Raw genomic sequence first — 24,288 nt, 5'->3', positions numbered from 1 at the left:
TAGACAGTGAAAAAGGAATGCATCAATTTTGTTTTCTTGGAAATTGTAATAGTTATGATTAATTGGTGACAAGACTTCGTGTCGTCCGATTTGGTCTGTAATCATACTCCCCAGTACGCGATCGTCCGATTTTGTTAATCACCAAATTGGACCCCACTCAGTCCTATTACCATTATTACACTTAAATTAATAAAAAATAAAGCAGTCAATGCACCAAACAAATTTGAGAAAATTATAATGCTTATGATTAATTTACAAATCGCCGCACTATTTTTTGCTGTAGAGCGAGTTTCAATCGAGTGTCGTAAAACCAAAACCAAAATAATTACTTTGGCCAATCAAAAGGACGGAGATAATCCAGTAAACCAATCAAAACTGGAAGTAATTACACGTAGTCGACACATAGCGCGGGAAAATGTGCACGTGCGAGCCACGATTGGTTTTGGTTTCACTTCTGATTGCTTGAAAAAATGGCGCGAGAACCTTGAACCAATCACTGAGAATCACTTGAGTGAAGCAATGCAAAACCAAAGCAATTCGCTAATTACTTTCGACACTCAGTTGAAAACCACTCGAAATCGCACCATTTCCCAGCCAATGAGAAAGGAACATTAAAACAAATCACCCAATCAGATTTCAAGGCTTTTAAAGATAACCAATCAAATTGCAGGAAAATGAAAGACAAAGAAAGCCATTGTGTGGCGAGTTTTGCAACTTTGTTCCCAACTGGATCAATAAAATATTGTTACTGACTGATATCGTATATTTGAGCGATCAAATAATTATTGTGTGATTTCTAAATGGATGTAATAAAGTGGTAATTGAACTTCGTGTCGTGCAATTTTGGTCTGAAATCATACTTGTGATTTCAAATCGAGCTCGTGCAAATCACAAGTATGATTTCAGACGACAAGATTTCTCGATTCTGTGATTGGCTGACAGTACTGCACTTTTTTGTAAACACACTGCAAAAAAGTTAATTCAGTGCAATTTGCTCACAGAATTCTCACTTTTGATTGGCTACTTAACAAACAGGGTTTGGTAAGAACCAATGAAATCTTTTGTTTTGTTGGAGTGTTTTGGTAGCGTGAATGCGCGTGCGTCACTTCCGAACCGGAACTTGCTCTATAATTTGTTATGTAATTTAAAAACTCATTATTAATGCATGAGCCTAACGGCCTATCAAAACATCGATAAAACGTCACGTGTATGAGCTTTATATCCTGATAAAACACTCCTCGTTAGTATTCTTTATATAAAGAATACTAATAAGGCATAGCTTGTTTTTCTTGTATGCTAATATTCACCTCTCAATATTTGAACCATCGACTACGCCTCGAGTCTTTAAACCCCGATAGAACACTGCTGCTCGTTTTTTAAACATTACTAAAAAGTAATAATACGACTTTTCTCGTTCAATTTGGAAATTTGCACTTCGTGTGTTTTTCAAACAGCATCAGCTTTTTGAAAAAATCCACTTGTGCAATTAAATTATTTCCAAATTGAACTCGTATGATTACTCATACAAATTGCACTTCACTCAATTCAATTACCATTATTAATTTTCCCACGAAACTATACAACTAGTCACCCTGCATGAGAAAAAATTGGGAATGTTCACCCCAGTGAATGCTCGTAAAAGCTCGACCCAGTTCTCTACCTACATAATGCTATATTTCTCAAGAGAGGACATAATATGTACATTACACCACGTAAAACTCACATATGTATGTAAAACTCCCGGGCCCGTTTACCGCCATCTTGGATTTGGCTGCCTGACGTGAAAGATGCCTGTAAAAGTCAGTCCCGCTATTCGGGTGAGTAGGAATATGAGTAACTGTGAAGATATGTTTCCCGTGTACAGTTTGGATGAAGGCCGCAACTTCATAATCTTTGTGTAGCATACGTTCCTTTTATTTTTTTAAACTTGTGATCTTACAGTTTATACACTCACCAGACCACTAGATGTGAAGCTTATATTGCATTGATTTCTTAGTTCTAAATATCGTCGAGGTAAATGCGATAACTGGATTCCTTTTTAACGAGAGAAAGATTGTCCTTACATGAATAAAATTAATTGATGATTCCAAGACAGATAAATTTTTGATAGGATTTCATCTCTAGGCCCTCCCGTTTATTCATTTGTATGACAAGTTGAAGTTGCTCCAAAGTTCAAAAGCTATGCAAGCACAATCCTCACTAAAAGTCAATAGGACATCTTGCTAAAATAGAACACATACTGTATAATGTTATTTATCTTCTGTTTGCACAATGTCATTGATTTATTGCACCTTTAAAAAGCTATTACATTGTAGCTACCCACACTTCCCCATTTTAGTGCTGACTTCATGGGTTCTTACCCAAAAAGCTCCAACATTGTCGTGGATGAGATATCAAGTAGGAGGGGGCGATGACTGATTGGGACTGATCACTATGTCAGGGTTCAAACCTCTTGACGAACAATGTGTAGCTTTTGATCACATCATTGGTCAGTGGCAAATTTTGAGGAACGTGATAATTTGTGGTTATATTGGAAAATTAATGGCACTGTTGTTTATTTGACAGTTTTCAAGGTATGCTGCTTTGCTGCTAGGTTTAGCATATGGATACAGACGAAATGGTAAAGAGCAGAACTATGGGCGCGTTCGATTGACCCTAGTCCAGAATAAGAATACATGGAGTGATGATTAAAACGGTATATTTGGCACATTTCTAAGCAGCAGGGATAATAAAAATATGTTTAAAATAGCATTTTAGCAGATATTTGACAATTTTAATGTGAATCTCCGTAAAAACAAGGGATTCCTAACTTATATTCCATGTATTCCTATTCTGGAATACGGCCAATCAAACGCACCCTATAATTATTATGTACCATTTTTCATTGCAAATTGTGGTATTAAGCTTGAGCTGTGCTAAACAACTAGTATGACTGTACTTTTCAGTATTTGATTATTTTTGTTAGATAATTTCTAACTTTCACTTTCCTGTTCTCTTGGACCATGCATTGTACACGCTAATGTGGTCCTACTGCCAAATTTAATGTAGTTGTTTGTCCTCATAAAATGTTACACTCATTTAGGTAGTAGAGGATGAATGGGTGCATTCTCGTCACCACAGCCTCGGATCAACCCAAGGCTCTGGGAAACTCTATATAGGAGAACATGCGCAGTAGGGCTCTTATAGCCAAAAATTGGCTATTTGAACCTTACGGTGCTTTCTCACTCCTCGAGCTAAAGTGAATGCACCAATTAGAAACGCTTTTGATTGTTCTTCACGAAAACCAATGAGAAGACACCTTGTTTCAGGGTTCCCCAGAGCTCTTCTCTCCCTCAGTCGAGAGAAGAGCTCTGGAGTCAAGATTGGAATGAGTGTAGTAAATGTTGAATGAAATCAACTGTTGGTTTTTGATGAGAAGGGGACACCAGAGTACCCAGCAAGTAACGCCTCAGAGCAGGGTGAAGAACCAACAGACTCAACCCATGTATGACATTGAGCCCAAAACCTTTCCCAAGTCAAATCGGGCCCAGCATATCCCGAAGATTTTATTAGTACATGGACCATTGAAATTTAATTGGATAATAGTAATTACTGTTTCTAGAAAGAACATGTGTAAACATAGCAGTAGTCAGTTATCAGTCTGTTTACAACATCAGCTGCTACAATGATCATAAAAGCAAACTAATTCCAAGCATGAAGTGTGTTATTGCTAATCTTACTTTTTTACTTTTATTGTTACAGTGAGGACACTCGAACCATGAACACTTGATATTTGTTTGTACATTTTTTTAGTGACTATAGAATGTGGGCTCGTCCTTTTGACAAGAGTATTTAATGTTTTTACACTTACAAAATGCTATACATGTAACACTATACATCATAAGAAGAGGCTTTATTTCTTAGTCGTCGAAAAAAAAATGTATACAAAAATGTCAAGTGTTCATGGTTCGAGTATCCTCACTGTAAGATTCAATAGTTATTTTGTTAATTTTATTCTCATGGCTTAAATCATTATTGGTGGTTCTAATTATATTGAAATCCACTATGTTGACTATGGGAATGTTTTGATTATCACATACAGTTTTAAATAACTACATGTAATGCATCAATGAAATCTCCATCAGTATCCTTGACTGTTTAGGGTTGGTACAACAAAATATACATACACATAATTTCACATAAAATTATATTTTGTGATGATACATTTTGTGATGATACATATAAGAATTAAGAGGGTCCGAAGCATTAACCCATTGACTCCTTGGAGTGAGACTTAACAGATTTTACTCTGTCTAACACCATACGATTGTACTTGTCAACTGTGGGCATCCTGGGGTCCCTGAGGAGTGAATGGGTTTTTAAACCCATTTAAAAATGGTGAAAACTTTTAAGGTATGGTTCAAAGGTTGTTGGGAAATCGATCCCTCTCCACACACCATGGATTGGGGTACCAAACGCGATAGAAGTGATTTAAAGTATCCTTCATCCTTCACTATCTGCAGAGTACCTGAAACCCATAGCTGCACGTGAAAGGGAGATTGAGGCTGCACAAGCCAAGGAAAGAGCTGAACTGGAGGCAATAAGAAAAGCTGAGGCAGCGAAAGGTTTGTTTACTTAAAGTATAAAATTAATATTAATTATTTCACAATGCAATTATTGATGTTTATGGGGTAACGGTTCCCATGGGAAGGATGATAAACTAGTACCGGTATCTGTTGCTTGGTGATGGGCAAACATCAATAGACCTTTCTCCAAAATGGCATCCAAAAATTCAAATAAGTTAAAATTAAAAACTAATACCAGAAATAGAAAGAGCACCTTTACATATAATTTTATTTGAGTAACCCTGCAATGTTTTGGCATATCAGGTGTAATATCAGCTGAGAAAATGTTAAGTTGAAAAATGAAAAATTTAGACGTCTGTATGATTGGTGGTATCGCATATACCTTATCGGTAAATTTGTCAAATCTCAACTTACATTTTCTCAGCTGATATAATGCCTAATGTCCTTAATCTTTGTAGGGTTAACAAAGTAAAGGTGCTCTTTCTATTTCTATATCAGTTTTTCATTCAGTTCAATTTTAATTAACTCATTCACATCCGTTGCTACCATTTTTGGAGAAGGGTCTATCCTAGGTAGCATTGTGGATTTTTGAGGTGTATTGCAGAGGCCAGAGATCAGGCTCCAGTTGTTTGAAGGTGTAGTTAGTTTTTATCCACTGGATAGTGATTTATCTAGTGGATAGCATTATCCACCTTTTGGACAACTGAGGCAAGCAGGACACTTCATCAATGCAGAACCTACAGTATGTAGCTCAATGACAGTAAAGCTTAGTATAATTGTTAATAGTCTAACCCTATTTAAACATAGGAACTTTGATGTACATGTAGTATCAATATCAAAGAATGGTCATTAAAAACAACCAACACTCAAATCTACGACAATAACATAATGCATTTAAAGTCAGATGCAATTATTTTTCATGAAAGACCTGGATTTATTATCCCACTCTGTTGATGAACAAAAAAACAACGATAATTTTTCTGTGATCTTGTGCATTCAGGTATTTGTACAGATGGAGAACCAATCTTATTATATGACTGGCTCCGTGAGCGGGCAAGATGACCCATATCGCACACTTTGATTAGCAACCCAAGCGGGCAAGATGGAGCTATCTTGCCCACTCGGGATTTCTCGCTTGGTCCTGCAAGATCAAAGATCATTTTTGGTGTTTTAAGTCATATAATAAATTCTTTATAGATCAAGCTTGTTTGGTCAAGATGGCTGGATATTGGCCTCGTTCTTTTTCGTGTGTTTATGGACCTCGACGGAGACAAACACGCAAAAAAAGAACTTGGCCAATATCCAGTCATCTTGACCGAACAAGCTTGGTCAATAACCCATCGTCTTTTGTTTAAGAGCCTGGAACCGTATGTTTACTTTCCGTAATCGGAGCCTCATGACGACCTCTGTCGCGCCATTCACAGTATTTGAAATTCGCGAAAAACTTGAGATGTTCAGTAGCGCTGCTTTCTGTTTTTGTACCCGAAATAATTAAGCGCGACAAATATTCGGCAAAGCACTTTGATCTTACAAACTTTTATTGTGAAGAATTTGCGGAATGGTCAGAAACTACGTCTGCATAATTATTTTCTCCGTTGACGGGCATCTTGGTATGTCAACAATCCAAACTCCAGTTTCGGCAACGAAAAGGTCAAAATAACGATCAGGGGTCAGCTACGGGATGACAAAAGTTCCACTGTGTTTCATTCAGTGAATGCGAAAAGAAATTTAAACTTTGTTGGCTCATTTCGAACTCACAATGACCAGTTGACAACGCTCTTCAATTCAAATGTTCTGGTGAGTTGATCACAGGAATTAAATATTCATTTTATCGTCTGCCTATTGTTTCGTGGAACAATGAAAATCACAGCTAAATACGAGTTTGAATAACAAAAGAAAAAACGCGCATTTAAAACGCGTATGCGCAAAAAACGTGTGTGCGTTTTGCGTCTGCGTAGGACGCTTATTTCTGGTCTGCACTGTATAATTTTCCACCATGCATGTGAGGCAAAAACTGTCACACTTTCCCAAAAAAAAAACAGTTTTTCTTTCCATATCCTCTTGGTGTCCTGAATGGGATAATAAATTGCTTATTAGGTGTTTTGGCATGTATGGTACATGTACATGTAGTATCGCTGAGGTTTTATTGACACATACATCATGTACTGTGCTGTATACTCAGACCATCAGATTTATTCTATTCACCTTAAACAAAAAGATACATTTTGAGTAAACGTTATAGCTGGGAATACACTTTATCAGCCAATTCCATACTGGGCCTCTCATGAGAGGGGACAGCAAGCTGTTCGTTACAATAATTCTTTGATTGCACTCACCTGACCAGACAGTCATGTTGGTGCCAAAACAGTAGAAAAATTTAGCTCGCGTTTTGCATAATAATAGAGTCTAATTCCCAAAAGACTTTTTTGCTACTGTTCTTTCCACTAACACGGCGGCCTTGACATCAGGTGCAATCAAAGAATACACCATTAATTACACTGGTTAATTTGGGTTTTGTTTTCGCATCAATTGGGGAAATCGTTGCTACGGATATGTAAATGCAGTGACCCTTGAAGGGCTGACAAGTTTTGCTCATTCTCTTGCAGTTCCCATATTCTAGATGAGATGTCTATCACAACCATCTAATTACATAATTGACCTTCGCTTTCAAAACTGTGGATATTGTTTAAAATCATTCCAATGGCCTCCCTGTTTTGGGGGTACATTCCTTTTGTAAGGAGATAATTTTATGAAGTGTAATGTTGAAATAAAAGTGGTGTTTTATTCACTTAATTTACTTGCATTGAGCATATTAATAAGCCCAGTAGGGATCCACATCCTCTCTCCATCCTTTTTTTGCTATACCCCAAATAATTATTATTGTTGCACATCCAGAAGACTTAAAAACACTCTTGGAATTTGAAAATTATTGAAAAAAGGAGTCAAAAACTCAAAACGTAATAAAGAACTTTAAAAAAATCACTTGATTGAAAGTATTTAGGTTGAATCACTCAACCAGTCATCAGTTTGAATATAGCAGTGAGTGGTTACACAGTAGTCACATGACTGAAGAGTGGCAATTCACCTGAAATAATTTTCAGCTGAGTGAGTTTTTAGCTCATTTAACCCATTGATTCGTTCGCGTGCGCTGTTTTGTTGGGCAAGATAACTTGGGAAATTTTCGAGGTTTTGCATTGGAAAGCGAGCGTTAAAAATAAACCATATGCGCAGTAAATGTACACAAGATACTGAGTTCTAGAATTAAGTTCACCTTGAAGAAGAAACAGTGAACTTCCAGATGATGTAAAAATATTGCTAAAAAGTGATTCAAAACACGTCCTAAGGCTCAACTGAAAATGTAAAGGCAGAATTTTTCGAAGCAGCGCGCGTTAAGCAATCAAGAAAGTTTTTGATCGCTTACTAAACAAAGCGCTTGAAAAATATTTATTATAACTCAAAATATGCCTTATGCAATTTACAGTTAAGTCTAACCACTCAATGGATAAAAATTGTTTGAAATTTATTCCAATCGCTTTGTTTTCTTGCAGGTATAAGTGCAAAAAAAAGGGAAAAAACGCCACTGCCGAACAAAATTTCACCACGTGTTTTCTGCTTGTCAAAATACACAAAACCGCAAGATTAATTTAGTTAATTGATCACTATCATGTTTCATGAGAGAACAAACAAGGTCAAATTGTGTACAAAAATGCTCTTTCGAAAACTTTGACTGAAAGATAACTTACACAACACAAGAAAAACAACAGAGAAAATCGCTGGAAGTTTTCTCGCATTTGCAGAATATAAACGCACGATCGGATTGATTTATTTGTTGAAGATACCGATCTTCCGAGGTATACCGAAGGCGAAAATTCCTTCGATTACAAATTTGTTTTAGGAAAAAAAAGACTTGTTATTTGCAAAAAATCCATCGGTTGATCAATATAAAGCTAAATTCGGGAGCTAATCAATGCCCATTATGACGTTAATTGCTACGAAGGCCTTTAATTCTGCGCGGCTTACTGCATGAAAAAAGGGCAATGCGCTCGGGGATTTTAAGAGTTTTTGACAGGCATACCTACTCGTTTCGTTTACCATTAATTCCCATAGATCATCTCCTATGAAAACTAAGAAAAATATTTAATTCATTACGATTATCTAAAACGAAATAAAGAGCAGTAGCTGCCACGAAATCTGGAATTTGAATATTATCGACCTGATCATTCCAGCGAGCTTCATGTTTATCATCGGTCGCTTGGTTTTCACCGTCTTCTTCGTCACTTTTAAAGTCATCTAAATCAAAATTGTTGTCTCTAGTATCCCCTCCTCTTACAGGAAAACCATAAAAGATCCCTTAGATCCCTAGATCCTCCGAATCCGAAAAAAAAAAGCATGAATATCCCCATCGTTTGATGCGTAATTGGGCGCATCGCGTGTTGTCTCCGCGTAATTTGATCGCGCGGTCGAAAGGGCAAAAAGCTAGCCCTTGTGAGGTCTCTTATCAGCTGTCAAAATATGCTCACAACACGGCAAATGATTGGTCAATTATCCTACTAAATCTCCATAACAACAAAAAATAGAGATTTCCTAAGGGAGACTGGGTAGAGGCCTAAGATCGACTCTGATCAAGACGCCATTTTGTACGGCCGGTTGAGGCCGGTTTAGGTATTTCAGGGGTCATCGCGCGCGGCCGGTTGAGGCCGGTTTAGGTGTCAATGGGTTAAAGACCGAATGCATAAATGGCAGCCAAAAAAATATTCTTTTGTTTATGTGCTAATTAGACTCACTAGCCTCGTTTGCATGTACAAAATTCAAAATAAATGTTGCTTGAGAGTGAGGCTAGTGAGTCTAATTAGCACATAAACAAAAGAATATTTTTTTGGCCGCCATTTATGCATTCGGTCTATAAGGAAGTTTATGTATCCAGAACCTGGAATCAACATTTTTGCCTCTGAAAACAAACATGTAGAAAATGAAACACTGGTTCCTTAAAAGCAGTCCTTCATTTTAATGTTCTGTGGTCAACATTACTCTTCCGAAATGATAAAGTGGGTTCAATTGAGGAATCATTTTCTTAACATGATCAAGAAATAACTTCTGGTTGAGTATAGTTCTGAAAATGGATGGTTGATGAAGACCTGTAGTATTGTAGTCTGTGACAGAGTCTTCTCCTAAGAATTCATAACAATTTTTATTGAAGATGATTTCTGTTCAGCTCCTTGAAATGCCAGACATTCAGGCAATCAATAATAATTACACTTGACTACTAATAAGACCAAAACTGAAAAACCTTTTCACACCAGTGGGTTTGCAAAAGAGGAAGTGACTTTGTCTACAAACATGTACATTGAATTTCATCTATGATTTATGCCCCCCAAAATTTCGACAGAACATTATCTAGCAATTTTTTCATGTCGTTTCTGTTACATAAACTTGTAAAACTGTTTGAATCTTGCAAGAAACTATTTCAAACAGCCAAGGAAGATGTAGTTTTTCAGATTTTGACACAGCAATCTTTGTGGCAGTTGAACCTTTTGCTTGACTTAGGCCAGATTCTTTGCCCACGCACCAGATTAACCTCAGAGATACAATAAATATCTTACTAACCTTGTTTTCTCCATCCGTATTGCAAATTACCGTTCCTTGTTTTTTTCCCATTCATTTATGGCCCGCGTGCTTCGTGCTTGGGCCATAAATCAACAGGAAAAAACTCAGTCCATAACCAGTATGGACCTCGAACTCGGTTAGTAAGAGGTATTTATTTCTTTAAATTCGGGCCAAAGTGTTTAACAATTCACAGTCTATACATTAGTTTCATTTACTAGTTTCACCTAAAAGTAATGAGGTTCAGGACAGAAAAAAATAGACCATTTTTGTTCAACTTTATCTAATTCCCTTGACTTTGCACATGATCTTCAATAATGTTTTCATGAAGTTACCAGAAAGCATGGTTTATCCCTAGAAATAATGCTGTGATTAGACAAAAGCCAAAAACAGCCGATGGTCATGGATGCAGTTCTTCTGTCTATCCACTGGATGGTGATTTATCCAGTGGTGTTCACCATGATCCACCTCGTGAACAACTGAAGCCTTCTTATTATCTGCCATACAAAAATAACTATTATCTTGTAATGATTCCTTGTTTCATTGGATACAGCAGCATGAATTTGTCTTCCTTGCCTGTTTGACATAATGTACAAAAACAAATTTCAGAGTCATTGTTTTCAGGAAATATAGATGTGCCACACTACATCAAAATGAAAAAAAAAAAAAAAAGGGGATGAAGATTCAACCTATAACAGTGTTGTTAAAAGTGTTGTTGGCAAAAGGACAACTGAAAAATCATCTGGGAGACTTTGCAGGATTCCAATGCATGCCCTCTGTAACACCCATTGGATGCTCCACCCATTGAGCTACAGCTGTTCCTAGAACCTCTGGGAACTAGGTCATTTATCGATGTCCTGAATAGACAACAGGGACTTTAAGCAAGGACGATGACGACAGCTACGAGAACGTTGTCTAAAAATATTATTTCCTGTTACTGAAATAATTTTGAGATGACTCCATGTTGCTCGGCTTGGAAAGTGTGAATGTATACATAAATTATTCCAAGAACAAAATTGATGAGAACCGTGTGGATGTCAGGTGCTCTCGTCCTTCAAATGACCTCAAATTTGATCATTTCGCATTGTTGTCAAGACAAGAATGGGAAACAAATGTATCAAAGTGTTAAACCCAAGTTATGTGGCATTCTCATAACTGTTGTTGTCGTCCTTATTTAAGGTCCCTAGTGTGTCCCGCTGGCCTGTGGGCCCTATAAAGTCATGCTGTCTGCCTTTGCTTCAGTCAATGACAGAAGCCAGTAGCCAGTAGATGCCAGAACAACTAATGACCCTTATCAAAAAAGCATACACTTTATTTAGAATTGAAATATTATTCATTATTTGTTGGAAAAAGTTGACAGAGGATTCACTGATAAGTAATCTAAGGAAACAAAGGATAATTTAATTCAAATGTTTTGTATGTTAACTATTTGGCAAATCATGTGACAAAAAACGTTTAAAAGCTCTACAAAAAGAACTAAAAGGAAAAAAAACCCAACACCTCTGAGAAAATGATGATAGGTGACAAAAATTAATCCTGCACAATAATTTTTATTATAATCAATGATCGCACTTGATGACTGAATTAAGAATACATACATTACATGATGGTTTAACATACATGTAAAATACGTGCGGATATTGGGTGAGAAAAAAATACGAGCAATGAGCAAAATGTCCGTGAGTATTGTTAGACCATCTAATAGGGAATTATTATTCCACTCCAAAAGGGGTGGTATTTGCTTCAATTTTATTTGGTGCTAGAGTGCTAAAAAAAAGCATCATCTGTCCTTCAGGGTGTATGTGAACCATGTAAACGGCACAAAAAGCCAGCCAAATGTCCTTTATTTGATTGGATAAATGAAATGATGAGTAACAAGCGATGACAAGCTAAATTCGCAGGCTTTGCATTGTGTTGAAAACAATTGAAAAATGCCTATTTCATCCGTACTTGCTCTGTTCTAAACTGGTCAAACCGGGACACTTGAGTGTATAATACCAACTCATACATGTAGTTTTCGCGCTCTTTTGACCAAATATGGTAAAATGACGTCATAGTGGAATTATAATGTAAATTATTGCATTGAATGTCACTTGCTCAGTTGTTGGACTATTGCATTCTACCACACAGATGTCAAAGGCTAAACACAATAATTTTAATACGAAAGGTTAATGTTGAGACTTTGCTCCAGGTCAGTGGTAAGCCATGTTGGATCACGATTCCATGGGGGCATTACCCAAACTCAAGGGGACTTAAGTTGAGGCATTTCAGTTGTAACTGTGCTTTCCCTTCGACCAACCACTGCCAGTTTTATGCCTTCTAATCCTCCAACCCATCAGGTCAGTATTGGTTAGTTTTAACCCTTTTGCCCCAAAAACTGGCCAAAACCCGCCATACTTAATATTTTACTCTGTCCAACGCCAGACGATTTTACTGTCAATGGGGAACTCCCAGAAGTCAACGGGGAACTCCCAGAAGTCAATGGGTTAATATTCCACTCGTAATAATCATTGTGATTAATAGCAATAATAATTATTCATTTGGTGGTTTTTGCGGCAAGGGTTTGTTGCAAAATTAATGATGCTTCAGGATTGCCCACTATTAATGGGGACAGTTTTTCAGTGAGTGATTAACCCATTGACTCCCAGGGGTTCTCCATTGACGAGTAAAATCGTCTGGCATTAGACAGAGTAAAATACTAAGTCTGGCCAGTTTAGGCTGGTTTGGACGTCAAAGGGTTAGAGGCACCTCTCCCAAGACCATCCTTAGTTGCTGAGATCACCACTCCAAATGAATGTCTGGAACCATAGGGCACCCACACAATCTGTTTGTGTATTAAACCATTTGTAATTTTCTAATAAAATTTTTGTATTGGATTCACGATTTGCTTCTTCTGTAGATAGAGATAAATATGATTATGATAATAAATAAAATGATAATAAATATGTTAATAACCCTTACCTGGGGTCTACTGTCGTTCTTTTGCCTCAGAAGTGGTATTTTGAGCTATCGGGTTGGACAACGTTAAACTATGACTGATCAAAAATAATGGCGTCCTTGATCAGAAAGAGGCAATCAGCAGGACAGTTTGAGGCTGGCACGTGTGAAAAGTGTTACGCATTTTGACTGCTTGGAAGGTATGGGATTTTGATTTTCTTCGGGGGCTAGCTCTGAGCCGTTTGAATGAATTTTTTGAGTGAGAGGCACGAGAAGAAGTGTGAATCTTTCGGCCATTCTCCTGCGTAGTTTGAAAGCAGAGTGATGCAATTTTCTGAGGAAAAATTGCCCTGGCACTGGAGCTGTTCAAAAATCACCTTCCCCCCTTGTCCTTCTATTGAGAGGCACAGTAAACAGTGAACTCGAAATCTTCAAAATCGCTCAAAATACCATTTCTGAGGCAAGAGAACAACAGTACACCACAGGTAAGGTAATACAATGAGATTGTTGATTTAAAATTGGTCCATACACATAATTATTTATACATATATCACTACAGAAGAAGCAAACGGTGAATCCAAAACATTTATTATAAAATTACAAAAGGTTACACAAACAGATTGTGCAGACTCCCTGTGGTGGAACCTAATTTTATAGAATGCTCACATTCATAACCTTCCTATATGAAAATGCTTTTGATCAGAAGGTTCAGTGAAAACAGAAACACCTGTAAAGGTTATTAGTGGCCTAAATACATCATAAAAATAAAAATAAAACTGAAAATTGAACTTACAGTTTTGTAGAAGGCCTTTGATTGAAGAGTTAGTCCTTCAGACTTCTCTACAAGGTCATCAAGATTCTCACCTCTCTGAAGCACTGCCTCAATTGTGTTATGCTGAATACAAGGTACAAAATACAAACTAAATAATTCCTTTGTTCTATTATTTTAGAACCTGAAACTGAAAAATGACACTTTGAGCTCTTCATCCACAAATCTACATGTATTTTCAAAGTCTGAGCAGAAGTAACAAGTTAAGTTTACAAAAATGATACAACACATACATGTATAAAGCTATATTCAATACCATACCATCTCACAATTATGTCTAGACATTATTGAGATGGTAGTCTTGAAAATCTGAGAGAGAAAGATTGCATCTTAACTGAATTTAAACAGACAATCAATTCATCAGCCTTTCTGCCTTGTTACAAAAAATTTTAATAATCTAGCAGCTGCTACATGAAGTCAACTTCTTGTTTGATATGCAGACCAGGGTTCAGGAAAAATTGATGGCCCCACAGACACCCACAAACAAGCCCTCCATATTTGATGTACACATACCGGTACATGTAATTATGTCATGATTGTCATATTTATGTCATATCTCATAATTATGTTGACATTATATTGAGATGGTAGTCTTGGGGATCTGAGAGATAAAGACATCTTAACCGAAAAACAAATACAATTCATCAGCCTTTGTGCCCTAATACAAAATAATCCAGCAGCTGCTACCTGAAGTTAACTTCTTGTTAGATATGCAGACCACACATCCACCCATAAACACGCCCCCCATATTTGACAGACATAAAAATCTACCAAATCTACAAGTGTCACTCTTAGGAAGAAAAAGGTTAAGGTAGGCAGTTGCCTGGACAGAATTATTATAAAACTGTACGGACTCTTCAATTCAGTCGATTATCAGACAAAAACTTACTAAGACTATTTTTGTTTCATCCAGTTCTGCTTGCACTTTTGTCATAGCATCTGCCTGCCGTGGATTCTGAAATTAATTGTAAAAAACAAAAGGATCGTTGACAATCTTTGTTTCATGTGTGCCATATCCTGCTTGCTCAGGAAGTTTCTGGGCAGGTTCCGTACAGCAAAATTTAATGCATAATCATGTCTTTGTGATTTGACAAAAGCATCGAAAAATGCAATGCGGTGCTGTAATTATGTGCTTGTTTGTCAGGAGTTTGTGCATTTCAGCAAATTTGCATTGTGCTAGCCCAATTTGCCCCAATAGTTTGGTTTGGCCTGAACAGTATTGACCCCTCTGGAATAATTAAATTTTACTTGTTTTTGCATCTAGCAATAAAACTCAAGAGTACAAAAACTAACAAAAGGGGTCAGTATTTGTTGAGAAAATTGCACAAACTCAACATCTGAAGGCATACATTATAGAGGATATTACATCATTGGCCGTGCAGAGATACATGTATGTACGAAATTAATTTTCTCTTAGAGTGTTGAAAACGTAAACACCAATGAAATACTAAATCATTTCACTTTAATATCGAAGGCGCAATTTTTATATGTTTTCGTGTGAAAGTTCACTTGGTACATGTATTTCATTAGTGTTTATATAATACTCTGATAAGAGTGATTAACCATCCAGAGGAAAGATAAATACAACCAAGCTTGAGTTTAGAACAGAGATCAAGATTTTTCGCAAGATGAAGGAAATAATACTGATTATTACTACGTCTTAGAACTAAAGTGTGGTGCAATTCCTAAATATTATTTCTTAATTTGTGTAGTGAGAGAAAACAATGTTCACGATCTGTATATTTAAAATTAATTTTCAATAATTATTGGATTATGAAAAAAAGTAATACTATTTGAGCCCTAAAAATTATTATTCCTTGGTTGCTCTTGAGTGCAGTGAACTCGCTGCTTACTTGACCAGGTGTGTCTATCCTTTGTTTACATGTATAGATGGTTTTCAGGTGACGTCACAGCGGCCATTTTGGTGTATTAGAACAATAGACATCCTCTCCCTTGGGGACTGAACTCTATTTTTCTGCAAATTATGTGCAAATATTTTCTATTGTTTTGTAGACCAAAATGGCCGTCAAGTCATGTGAGTGAAAACCATCTATAGATACGATTGGAGCAAAACCAAGATAATCTAACAATGTATTAAAAAAATAATCTACTGTACTGGCAAAAATGAGTACCTGATATTCTTCCAAATATTTCTCGCATTCTGGCCAGGAAATTGTGCTGTTGAGAACAAAGGAATACCAATACAGTTTCAATGGCAAATGGTTCATTTAATTTTCAAGATTTGTTAGTAGAGCATTATTAAATAATTATAAACAAAATAATTTTGTCAAATTATGCAAAGGCTTCTAGTTATTGCACCACTGTGGACACTTACACTGTACCTGTAAAAGGTATGATATGCCACTAATATCTTTCTTTAGCCTCGGATTTTAGAGTAGCTTGGTGTACATGTAGCTTATACGTATCTCCAACTATTTACCCTCCCAACCATGATATACCATAGAGAACAGACCACAAAACTGGGAACTCCATGCCCTACTCTTTGCGAATAGTATGTGGGTTCTTTTACGTCCCACAGAGTTATGAATATTGAAGGCCTGATGGGGCCTATGGCCTTTCGTCCTTATCCAAGAAAACTAGAGAGTCTAACCATTTGCAGATGTAATTACAAAGGCAGCACTTTCTCCTAAATTATTTAAGACCCTGAGTGTTGCTCTGGCCAAAGGTTTTTATCCCATGACCTCCCACACAGTAGTCCAATGCTAAACCAACTGAGCCAACCGGCCTTACAGTTAAAAAGATAGCAACTTACTTCGGTTCTGCTGTTTTCCAAACTGATGGTGAAAATCTTTGGCAAAAATCTTCTAGAACCTGTTGGCAACACAGTCATTGACAATAATAATATTGCACTTTTAATACACTATTAAGTCCTTTCACCTTGAAAGGTCAAAATAATGCCAGAAAATCAAATTAATATGACTGAGCCCAAATCATAATATTGTCACCACAGTATATCACAGTTTGTTTTGTTTATATGTTAAAGCAGGTTATATAATTACCGTAGTTATTTGCTTATACATGTAAGGCGCACTCGGTTATAAGACGCAACCCAAACTTAGCAATTTAATGAAGCTAAGTTCTCAAACTGAAAATTACGCGAAAACACTTGGTTATAAGACGCACCAAAAAATTCAGAGTTATCAAAAGGATGTGATGAATCTGAGAACAATAATTATTATCCTTACACAATTGGCATGCAAACTCTTTTTGTTGACATAAACAAAAGTGAAAAGTCACGCATTAGAACCTTCCGACTTAATAAATAGTCAGAGTTCAGACTTCAGACGAAAGCGAATGGCGAAAAACTCCCACCGAAAGTCATATTCAAAGGTGTTTGACAGCTGAATATCAACACGCCACCAAGGATGCAAATTTCAGTGCCCAAGAAAGGCTGAATGAAGGAAGAAGGTATGTTTTATCTCCACACTGTTTGTTCTGAGAAGAAACTTTTCATGGGAACGACAAACACGATTCTGGGAATTCGAAACAAGGTTCGAACGATTTTATTGTTATCATGGGGTATCATGTTACTGAGCACGTGCTGTTAAGCACGTATGCAAATTTCCGTTTGTTCGCTTTTCTCTTCAAGTCGTTTAGTGTTCTAAAGGTCTCTAAAAGCACAATTCTGTTTAAATAGACAACTAGTGTCCTTTTCTTGTGTTGTTTAAACTGCAAGTTCTTCTCAAATTGTGATCTTAAGATTTTGTTGTGCGAAAATACTTGGCTATAAGACGCACCCCAATTTTAGCACTAACTTGCCACTCAAAGACAGATTTTTCTTGAAAAAACCGTGCGCCTTATAACTGAATAACTACGGTATGTTGACAGCTATACACCTGACGTGGACCTGCTGGAACAACAAGGACACTACATTGTATGTACATGATTGTACATGTATTTTCCCTACTCAACTTCCCAAACAATGTGTGGGTTCTTTAACGTCACACAGAATTACATGTTACTAAAAAGTGTTGTGAGACGAGGCCTATGGTTTATACATGAAGTCCTGCTTATCCCAAAAGACTTATTTAAAGACCCTGAGTGTTAGTCTGGCTGTGGTTCAAACCTGTGACCTCCCAGACAACTGAGCCATCTATTTGTTAGTTTGACTAACTGACAAAACAGGACAATGGAAAGATCAAATAAATGAAAAGTGGCAGCAAAGCTGAGCAAATAGATCTGTGCCCCAATGCTGAGGTCTGCAGTAGAAGATCCTCAAATTTTTGCCCAATTTTTGCTTACAATTTTCTTGGCAAGATATTGAATCATCCTTCAATTTCCTTGCAAAAGATCTTTGAAGATCCCAACAGAACTTTTCAGGATCATAAGGGATATCCCTTGCAGATATGTAAGTCTGAGATATTGCAGGCTTTTGATAAAAATAACAAGTAAAGAAAAATAAATAATAACAATAAAAACAATAATGATCTTTATTTAAACAAGGTTTCATTATAGTATGCAGGCTGTTTCTGTGCTACTTACTTTGTTTAAAAGAGTAAAAACAACTCTTTGTGGATATTCAGAGTCAGATACAATCACACCTCCTAACAAATCAGATCTCACAAACACGTGGCAAACATATTCTGAAAGAGGAAAATATGAGCCAAGCAAGTTGTAAATGTGTAACTGTAAATAAATGCAGTGGTTTCAATAAGAACTGAAAGCCGACAAAAAGAGATGGCTACTTCACTCAGGGAAGCCAGCTACTTTTTTCCCTATAATTTTCGAAAAAAATTACTGAAGGCAGATCCGTTCAAATACATCTATTAAGGTTAAAAATCATTTGGATAATCAAGCCTGCAAATAAGCCCCAGTCATCAGACATTTGTCCAGTAAATTTGAGGTTTTGACTGCCAAACGATCAGTCTGACTGGACAGGCTGACCAGAGTCTTCTGTTAGGATGCGAAATAAAATATATATTTCACTCAAGAAAGCAAGAAAGAAAGGTGGCCTTTAAATATACAGCCATAATGCATAATGGCTTAGTTTCATTTTGATTTGTTTTCATTTACAGCTTACATTTCATGTTGTCTTACTAGTAACGCTACGCCAGATATGTTAACACTCCCGCCCATGCAGTTCAAATTTCAAATTTTGCGCAAGCCGTTTCCCAAAAGCTAATTTGCATTGATTTAAATTAAATAACACTGCAATGTACTGTACTAAAGTCAACAACGGTACTGTTCCTAAATGGAAGAAGTTTATGCAAATTCATACCGATCAGAAAACTATAGGACGGTGTAATTTTAAAAATAATGTGTTTTTTTTGCCGGCCAGTATTTCACATTTTCATATTACTATTATCATCGCGAAAATAACTGAATAAAAATCATTTATCAGTGCTTTATCAAAAACACTATTCTCTCATGTTTTGATCTTTAATTAAACAGCATTCCAAACCTGTAACACATTTTCCTGTTTGAAATCGATGGCTTGAAATACAAATAACCAAGTGAGGATCATCTTTTAACCCAGTTTATAAGTAAAATGGGAACTGCGTTGCATGCATGCCTGGCTTTTGATACCCACATGTTTACAGCTCGTTTTGTTTGTGGACTGAAGTGCCCTGCTCGGTTTTTCAACGGATATAAATTATTCTTTGCAACAAAGAAAATCTCTAGTTATTATGGAAGTGAAAGACGTAAAAACCATTGACCAAGAAGAAGAAAAAACTGAAAACGAATTCACACACGAGGGAAGAATCGCAAGAAGAAAATGATGCTCAACTTCCGAATTCAAAACCTTGCAATTTCCAGACGAAATGGTTAAACGATCACAAGTCGTTACGGTTCAATGATAACAGGATCTTTTGTCACTCTTTTTGGCTGGCGAGAAAGAAAAACCCTTTTGGGGGCGACAAGGGCTGCCCCTGCTGTTGCCTATTTGTCCCTTTGCAAGGGCCACAGAGGGACAAAATTAATTGTCTCCTGAGGCAATAAAGCTGGCTCAAACCCTGAGACTGATAAGATTTTATGACCAGTTTTACAGCAAATTTTCAGGGACTCGAATTACATTCCTCACCGCGACTTCAATAACTAAATTAGAAAAGTTAACATTATTGCGAAATGCACAAACAAAAGCTGAAACATTTCAAGGTTTGTACAACATTAATTTTAATGTATTTTGCTTGACTAGAGTGACAAAAAAAGAAAGCAACAACATGAGTATTTCACTTGATAACGCCATGTTGGTGGACTGTCCGTGGTTGCATTATTACTATGCTCCAGTGATTTCCTGTCTGTGATTCACTGGTCAGGAAAATACATGTGCATGTGAATATTTCAAACATTACAATTAAAATGCTGTTTTTTAATATATTTATGGTCTAAAGAAACTTCTAAAAATGCGTGGCTTGTATTAGCTTTGATTGGTCGCCAAGAAATATCAGAGTACATACTATTACACAAGTTGGGATCAATTAGTAGCGCATCGTATGTACATCTGGTGAATGTTGCAAGGAATTTTGTGTTTTTGACAACTTGAAGTGTTCCCATTTGCCCGAACCATGTCACGCGTGACCATCACCTGTAGCTATTTCGATTGTTTATTAATGCTTTGTCTTGCGGAGAAGAGCAGTTATTTCCCTGTGGAACTTCAGACATTTGAATGGAATCTTGAAAGAGTTTCTTAAAATTCCTCCAAAAGTGACTGAAGAATAATTTGAACAGCAACAGTGGTGTCTTACCACATGAATCTTGACTTAAAGCAATCTCGTCCCTAGGGTCCGCTTTTCATTCGGTCAGCACCAAGAACACAGACTTGGGCCACATCCAAGAATTACAGATTTTTGGCTCATCTATATGAAACAACACTAGTTGTCAACGGTTACAAAAATGGACCTTCACTACGACTGCGCACATTTTTGAAGTGACCAGAGTTCGTGTTTTTAGTGCTGACAACTGTCTGGGGACAAGATTGAACTTAATGTTAAGTGGCTTTACTTCAGAAGCCCTTGCAAGTGATTCAGATCATGCTAGAGCAGAACTACTTTCAGATCTGACGTTAAATTAAATAGCAGGCTACCATGTTTTGGCTGCTGTGGACAATGGAAAAGACTGAAACATTTGAAAACGTTTTTAAAAATTAAAAAAAAAAGGAAACTGAGACACTGGGCAATTTATAAAGTGATCTGTTACAGGCATCCCACTTAATAAGTGTGGAAACATTTAAAATTTTTGTCTGACCAGGGTGGCTGCATGTCAGGTCAAACCTTGTATTGTCCATGGCCTGACATATGACAGGCTTATAGCGAAAAATTATTTGCAAGCTTGGATAATGGCAACATGAAGTCATCAGTAAAATTAATATGATCATCAATTTTGCTTTTGAAATGTGGCATTTGGGGGCCTTCTCTTAAAAATGGCATGTCCACTGACACCCATAAAGAAAGGGGTCATTTTGACACATCACACCCTGAGCTAATTGTGCTGTTTTTCCCGAAGGCCTTCTCCTTATTAAGAGCACTTGCAGTAGTGCTTGTACTCCTAAGGAGAGCCTTTCTTGTATATTTCTGATTCTTGGAAAACTATATAAACTAATAATATTGCGATTTTGAGATGCCAGTACCCCAATCCCATTATAGTGGTGACTAGTTGGGAGAAAGTACAGTATATTGTACAAAATTCTACAAGGTACAAAAGTTACACCCAATAACAGATACGTATTACATCCGCTACATACAAAAAATTAATAAAACTCTAAAAAATCAGTTTGTGCCAGATTGACATCTCCATTCTTAAAAGTCAAGGTCAACAGTCAAATGCTGTATCTTATTTTTATACTTTCTTCACAATTTAATGCACTGTGAAAAGTAAACTCTTTGTTCTGAAGATCTCCATTCTTTTCCAGACGATAAGATAAGTTCAGATGTCAAAAACATGAAATCTTTCTATAATAATAATTAATATTATAATCAAACATGAACTGAATTTATGGTGATGACTGAGCTTACATGTACATGAGCAACCCATTTCAATGTGATACTACGTCAATTTCAATTTTTTACCCAATCATAGGCCTGAAAGTTAGACAACAATACTGCATTAAGCAAAACTATGGCAGGATCGCAATACTGAACACTATAATTGGACAGAAAGAAAAAACATCACTGGACACCTTGTTCTTTGACTGAAGCTCTTTCATTCACTCTTGTCCTTTCCACAAGGATTTGACTTGTAAACTGCATGAATTCTTTGACACTGCAGAGAAATGTTACATTTACCATCAAAATTCTCTTTCTAGTTTGAGTCGAAGTATTTACACTGATCTTTCCATGTGTACAACTTAGAATACATGTACATGTAATTGTATGCCCTTGAAAGGAATTATGTTGCAGTTAGTTTTTGTTTCCAGTTAATTTTTATTTTCAACTAGTTAGTTTTTTTTTTAACTAGGTGATTATTTTGATTTTCAACTAGATAGTTTTTTTTCTAACTAGGTGATTTTATTTTTAACTTGGTGATATTTTTTTAATTACATGTAGGTAATTTTTTTTAACGAGGTAAATTTTTCAAAAACTGGGAAAACCTTTTCTCTCTGGTGCTATTAAAGTGCCCCTGTGACCAAAAAATCAATTCATATTTTTCTTTGGATTTCAAAACTATGTTAGCAAAACACTAAGTGACCCCCAGTTTTAAGCCTTGATTTCAAAAAGACACCTCTTTATTTTAACTGTAATTTTCCTATTTAATGGTCCGCCATTACTAACATTATGTTCTTGAGAGAGCTGGATCGAGGAGAAAATGACGTCAAAGGCTCACTAGTTTAAGAATACAATACGTGTGTACGCCGCAGAATTAATATGCAGCACAGGGGTTTTGGGCTTTCAGACTTTTAAACTCACGCTTTGCATATATAATAACCTGCGTTCACACGCTGAAATTTTAAGCTAGTGAGCCTCTGACGTCACTTTTCCCTGGATCCAACCGTCTGAGGTCCAATCGGTCAGTTTTGAACGTGAGTAATGGCGGACCGTGAAATCCAAAACTTACATTAAAAGTAAACGGCCTTTGGATAAAAATCAAAGCTCAAAATTTTGCCAGTCAGGTGTTAAGCAAACACACTTTCAAAATCTGAATGAAAAAAGGAAGTGGTTTTTTTTATCACAGGGGCACTTTAAAGGCCAACAAATTTTTGTGATTAGGGTCAAATGCTCAGCTGAGTGATTTGGGCTACTGAGCACTTATTTTTAATGAGTTACTTCCATGTAAGGTTGTACGTTAGCATTCCAGGAGGTGTATAACAACTGCAGACTGTCAACAAATATTGCTGATAAACAGTATTTAAGTCTAAGCACCCATTTGATTAGCGCTGATCAATAAGCAGTATTTAAGTCTAAGCAACCATCCAGAGATAGGGGTTCAAGTTCAAGTTTGGATTCATGAGTAAAAAGAAAAGTTTTGACAAGTATGAATTGTCTGTGAGAAGTGTTGTAGAGGGGGTGGTCATAAGGGGTATTCAAGGAGGCAGGTAACTGGAAGGTAAGTGGGGATGGATCTGTGAAGAAAGGGTGGGGTAGGATAGGGACAATGGGGGAAGATGAGGGAGGGGTAGGACAAGTAGAACGGAGAAGAGGACATTCTCCCTTTTTTTTTAGACCCCCTAAAAAACCAAGCCCCTGTTTTTTTTAACCACATGTACTGCTGTACATCCTTTTTTTAGACAGTTGATAAAAAACCTAGTTAAAAAAAATAACTGAAACGAAAAATTAACTGCAACACATACATGTAGCTTGTCATTAAAGTTAAAAAAGCGCAACTTAAAGTTATAGTGCCTGTCTAGCAACCTCAAAATGAATACACTTGAGTCACTTACAGTAGCTGACCACTGCCCTACAAAGATAATACCATATACAATGTACATGTAATAGGGGGGAGGGCTTATTCATTTTTTCCTGTTTTGGACTAAGGCACGGACAGTCTAATATGGAGATCTGAGTGATATTTACACCTTGTACACGTTTTGGAATGCAGAGGGAGTATTTTAATGGGCACATAGTTTTTCAGTGAGTGATTAATTTAACCCATTGACTCCCAGGGGTTCGCCATTGACGAGTAAAATCGTATGGCGTTAGACAGAGTAAAATACTCAGTCCAGCCGGTTTAGGCCGGTTTGGATGTCAAAGGGTTTTAATGGGTTTTTCAGTGAGTGATTAAGCCAGTGAACAAAGGCTGGCAGACCAAGCAAGAGAAATAAGGGTGTTCAAATAAGTGGCTCTCAGACATAGAGATTGAAGGTATTAAGAGGAGCATCTCGGTTAATGCCAATGGAGAGGACATGCAGGAAGATGAGGGTGAATTAAAGGGAGAGAATGAGGGGCAGGGAATTCAAGCAGA

The 24,288-nt window shown here is 36.8% G+C and overlaps 1 protein-coding gene and 1 long non-coding RNA gene across 2 annotated transcripts in view; one reads left to right on the top strand and one right to left on the bottom strand.

Moving 5' to 3' along the window:
- The first annotated feature begins 1,712 nt into the window (after positions 1 to 1,712).
- Positions 1,713 to 7,358, top strand: LOC138006312 (uncharacterized). The gene is made up of 4 exons (XR_011123885.1): positions 1,713 to 1,817; positions 2,566 to 2,620; positions 4,503 to 4,604; positions 7,172 to 7,358. It is a non-coding gene; the product is annotated as an uncharacterized lncRNA (long non-coding RNA).
- A 2,376-nt stretch (positions 7,359 to 9,734) lies between these two features.
- LOC138006311 (synaptobrevin homolog YKT6-like) overlaps positions 9,735 to 24,288 on the bottom strand; it is a 17,821-nt gene continuing 3,267 nt past the window's right edge. The window contains exons 2-8 of the mRNA XM_068852561.1: positions 22,070 to 22,152; positions 18,436 to 18,536; positions 16,706 to 16,764; positions 16,065 to 16,110; positions 14,822 to 14,887; positions 13,897 to 13,998; positions 9,735 to 10,742 (exon numbers count right to left, since the gene is read on the bottom strand). Coding sequence (XP_068708662.1) covers positions 10,707 to 10,742; positions 13,897 to 13,998; positions 14,822 to 14,887; positions 16,065 to 16,110; positions 16,706 to 16,764; positions 18,436 to 18,536; positions 22,070 to 22,152 — 493 coding nt within the window. The 3' untranslated portion in view covers positions 9,735 to 10,706. The remainder of the gene's footprint in view (positions 10,743 to 13,896; positions 13,999 to 14,821; positions 14,888 to 16,064; positions 16,111 to 16,705; positions 16,765 to 18,435; positions 18,537 to 22,069; positions 22,153 to 24,288) is intronic.

This window comes from Montipora foliosa, chromosome 6 (genome assembly GCF_036669935.1).
Source record: "Montipora foliosa isolate CH-2021 chromosome 6, ASM3666993v2, whole genome shotgun sequence".
NCBI lineage: Eukaryota > Metazoa > Cnidaria > Anthozoa > Scleractinia > Acroporidae > Montipora > Montipora foliosa.
Note: the sequence above shows the minus strand (reverse complement) of the source record. Positions and strands in the feature narration are given on the sequence as shown.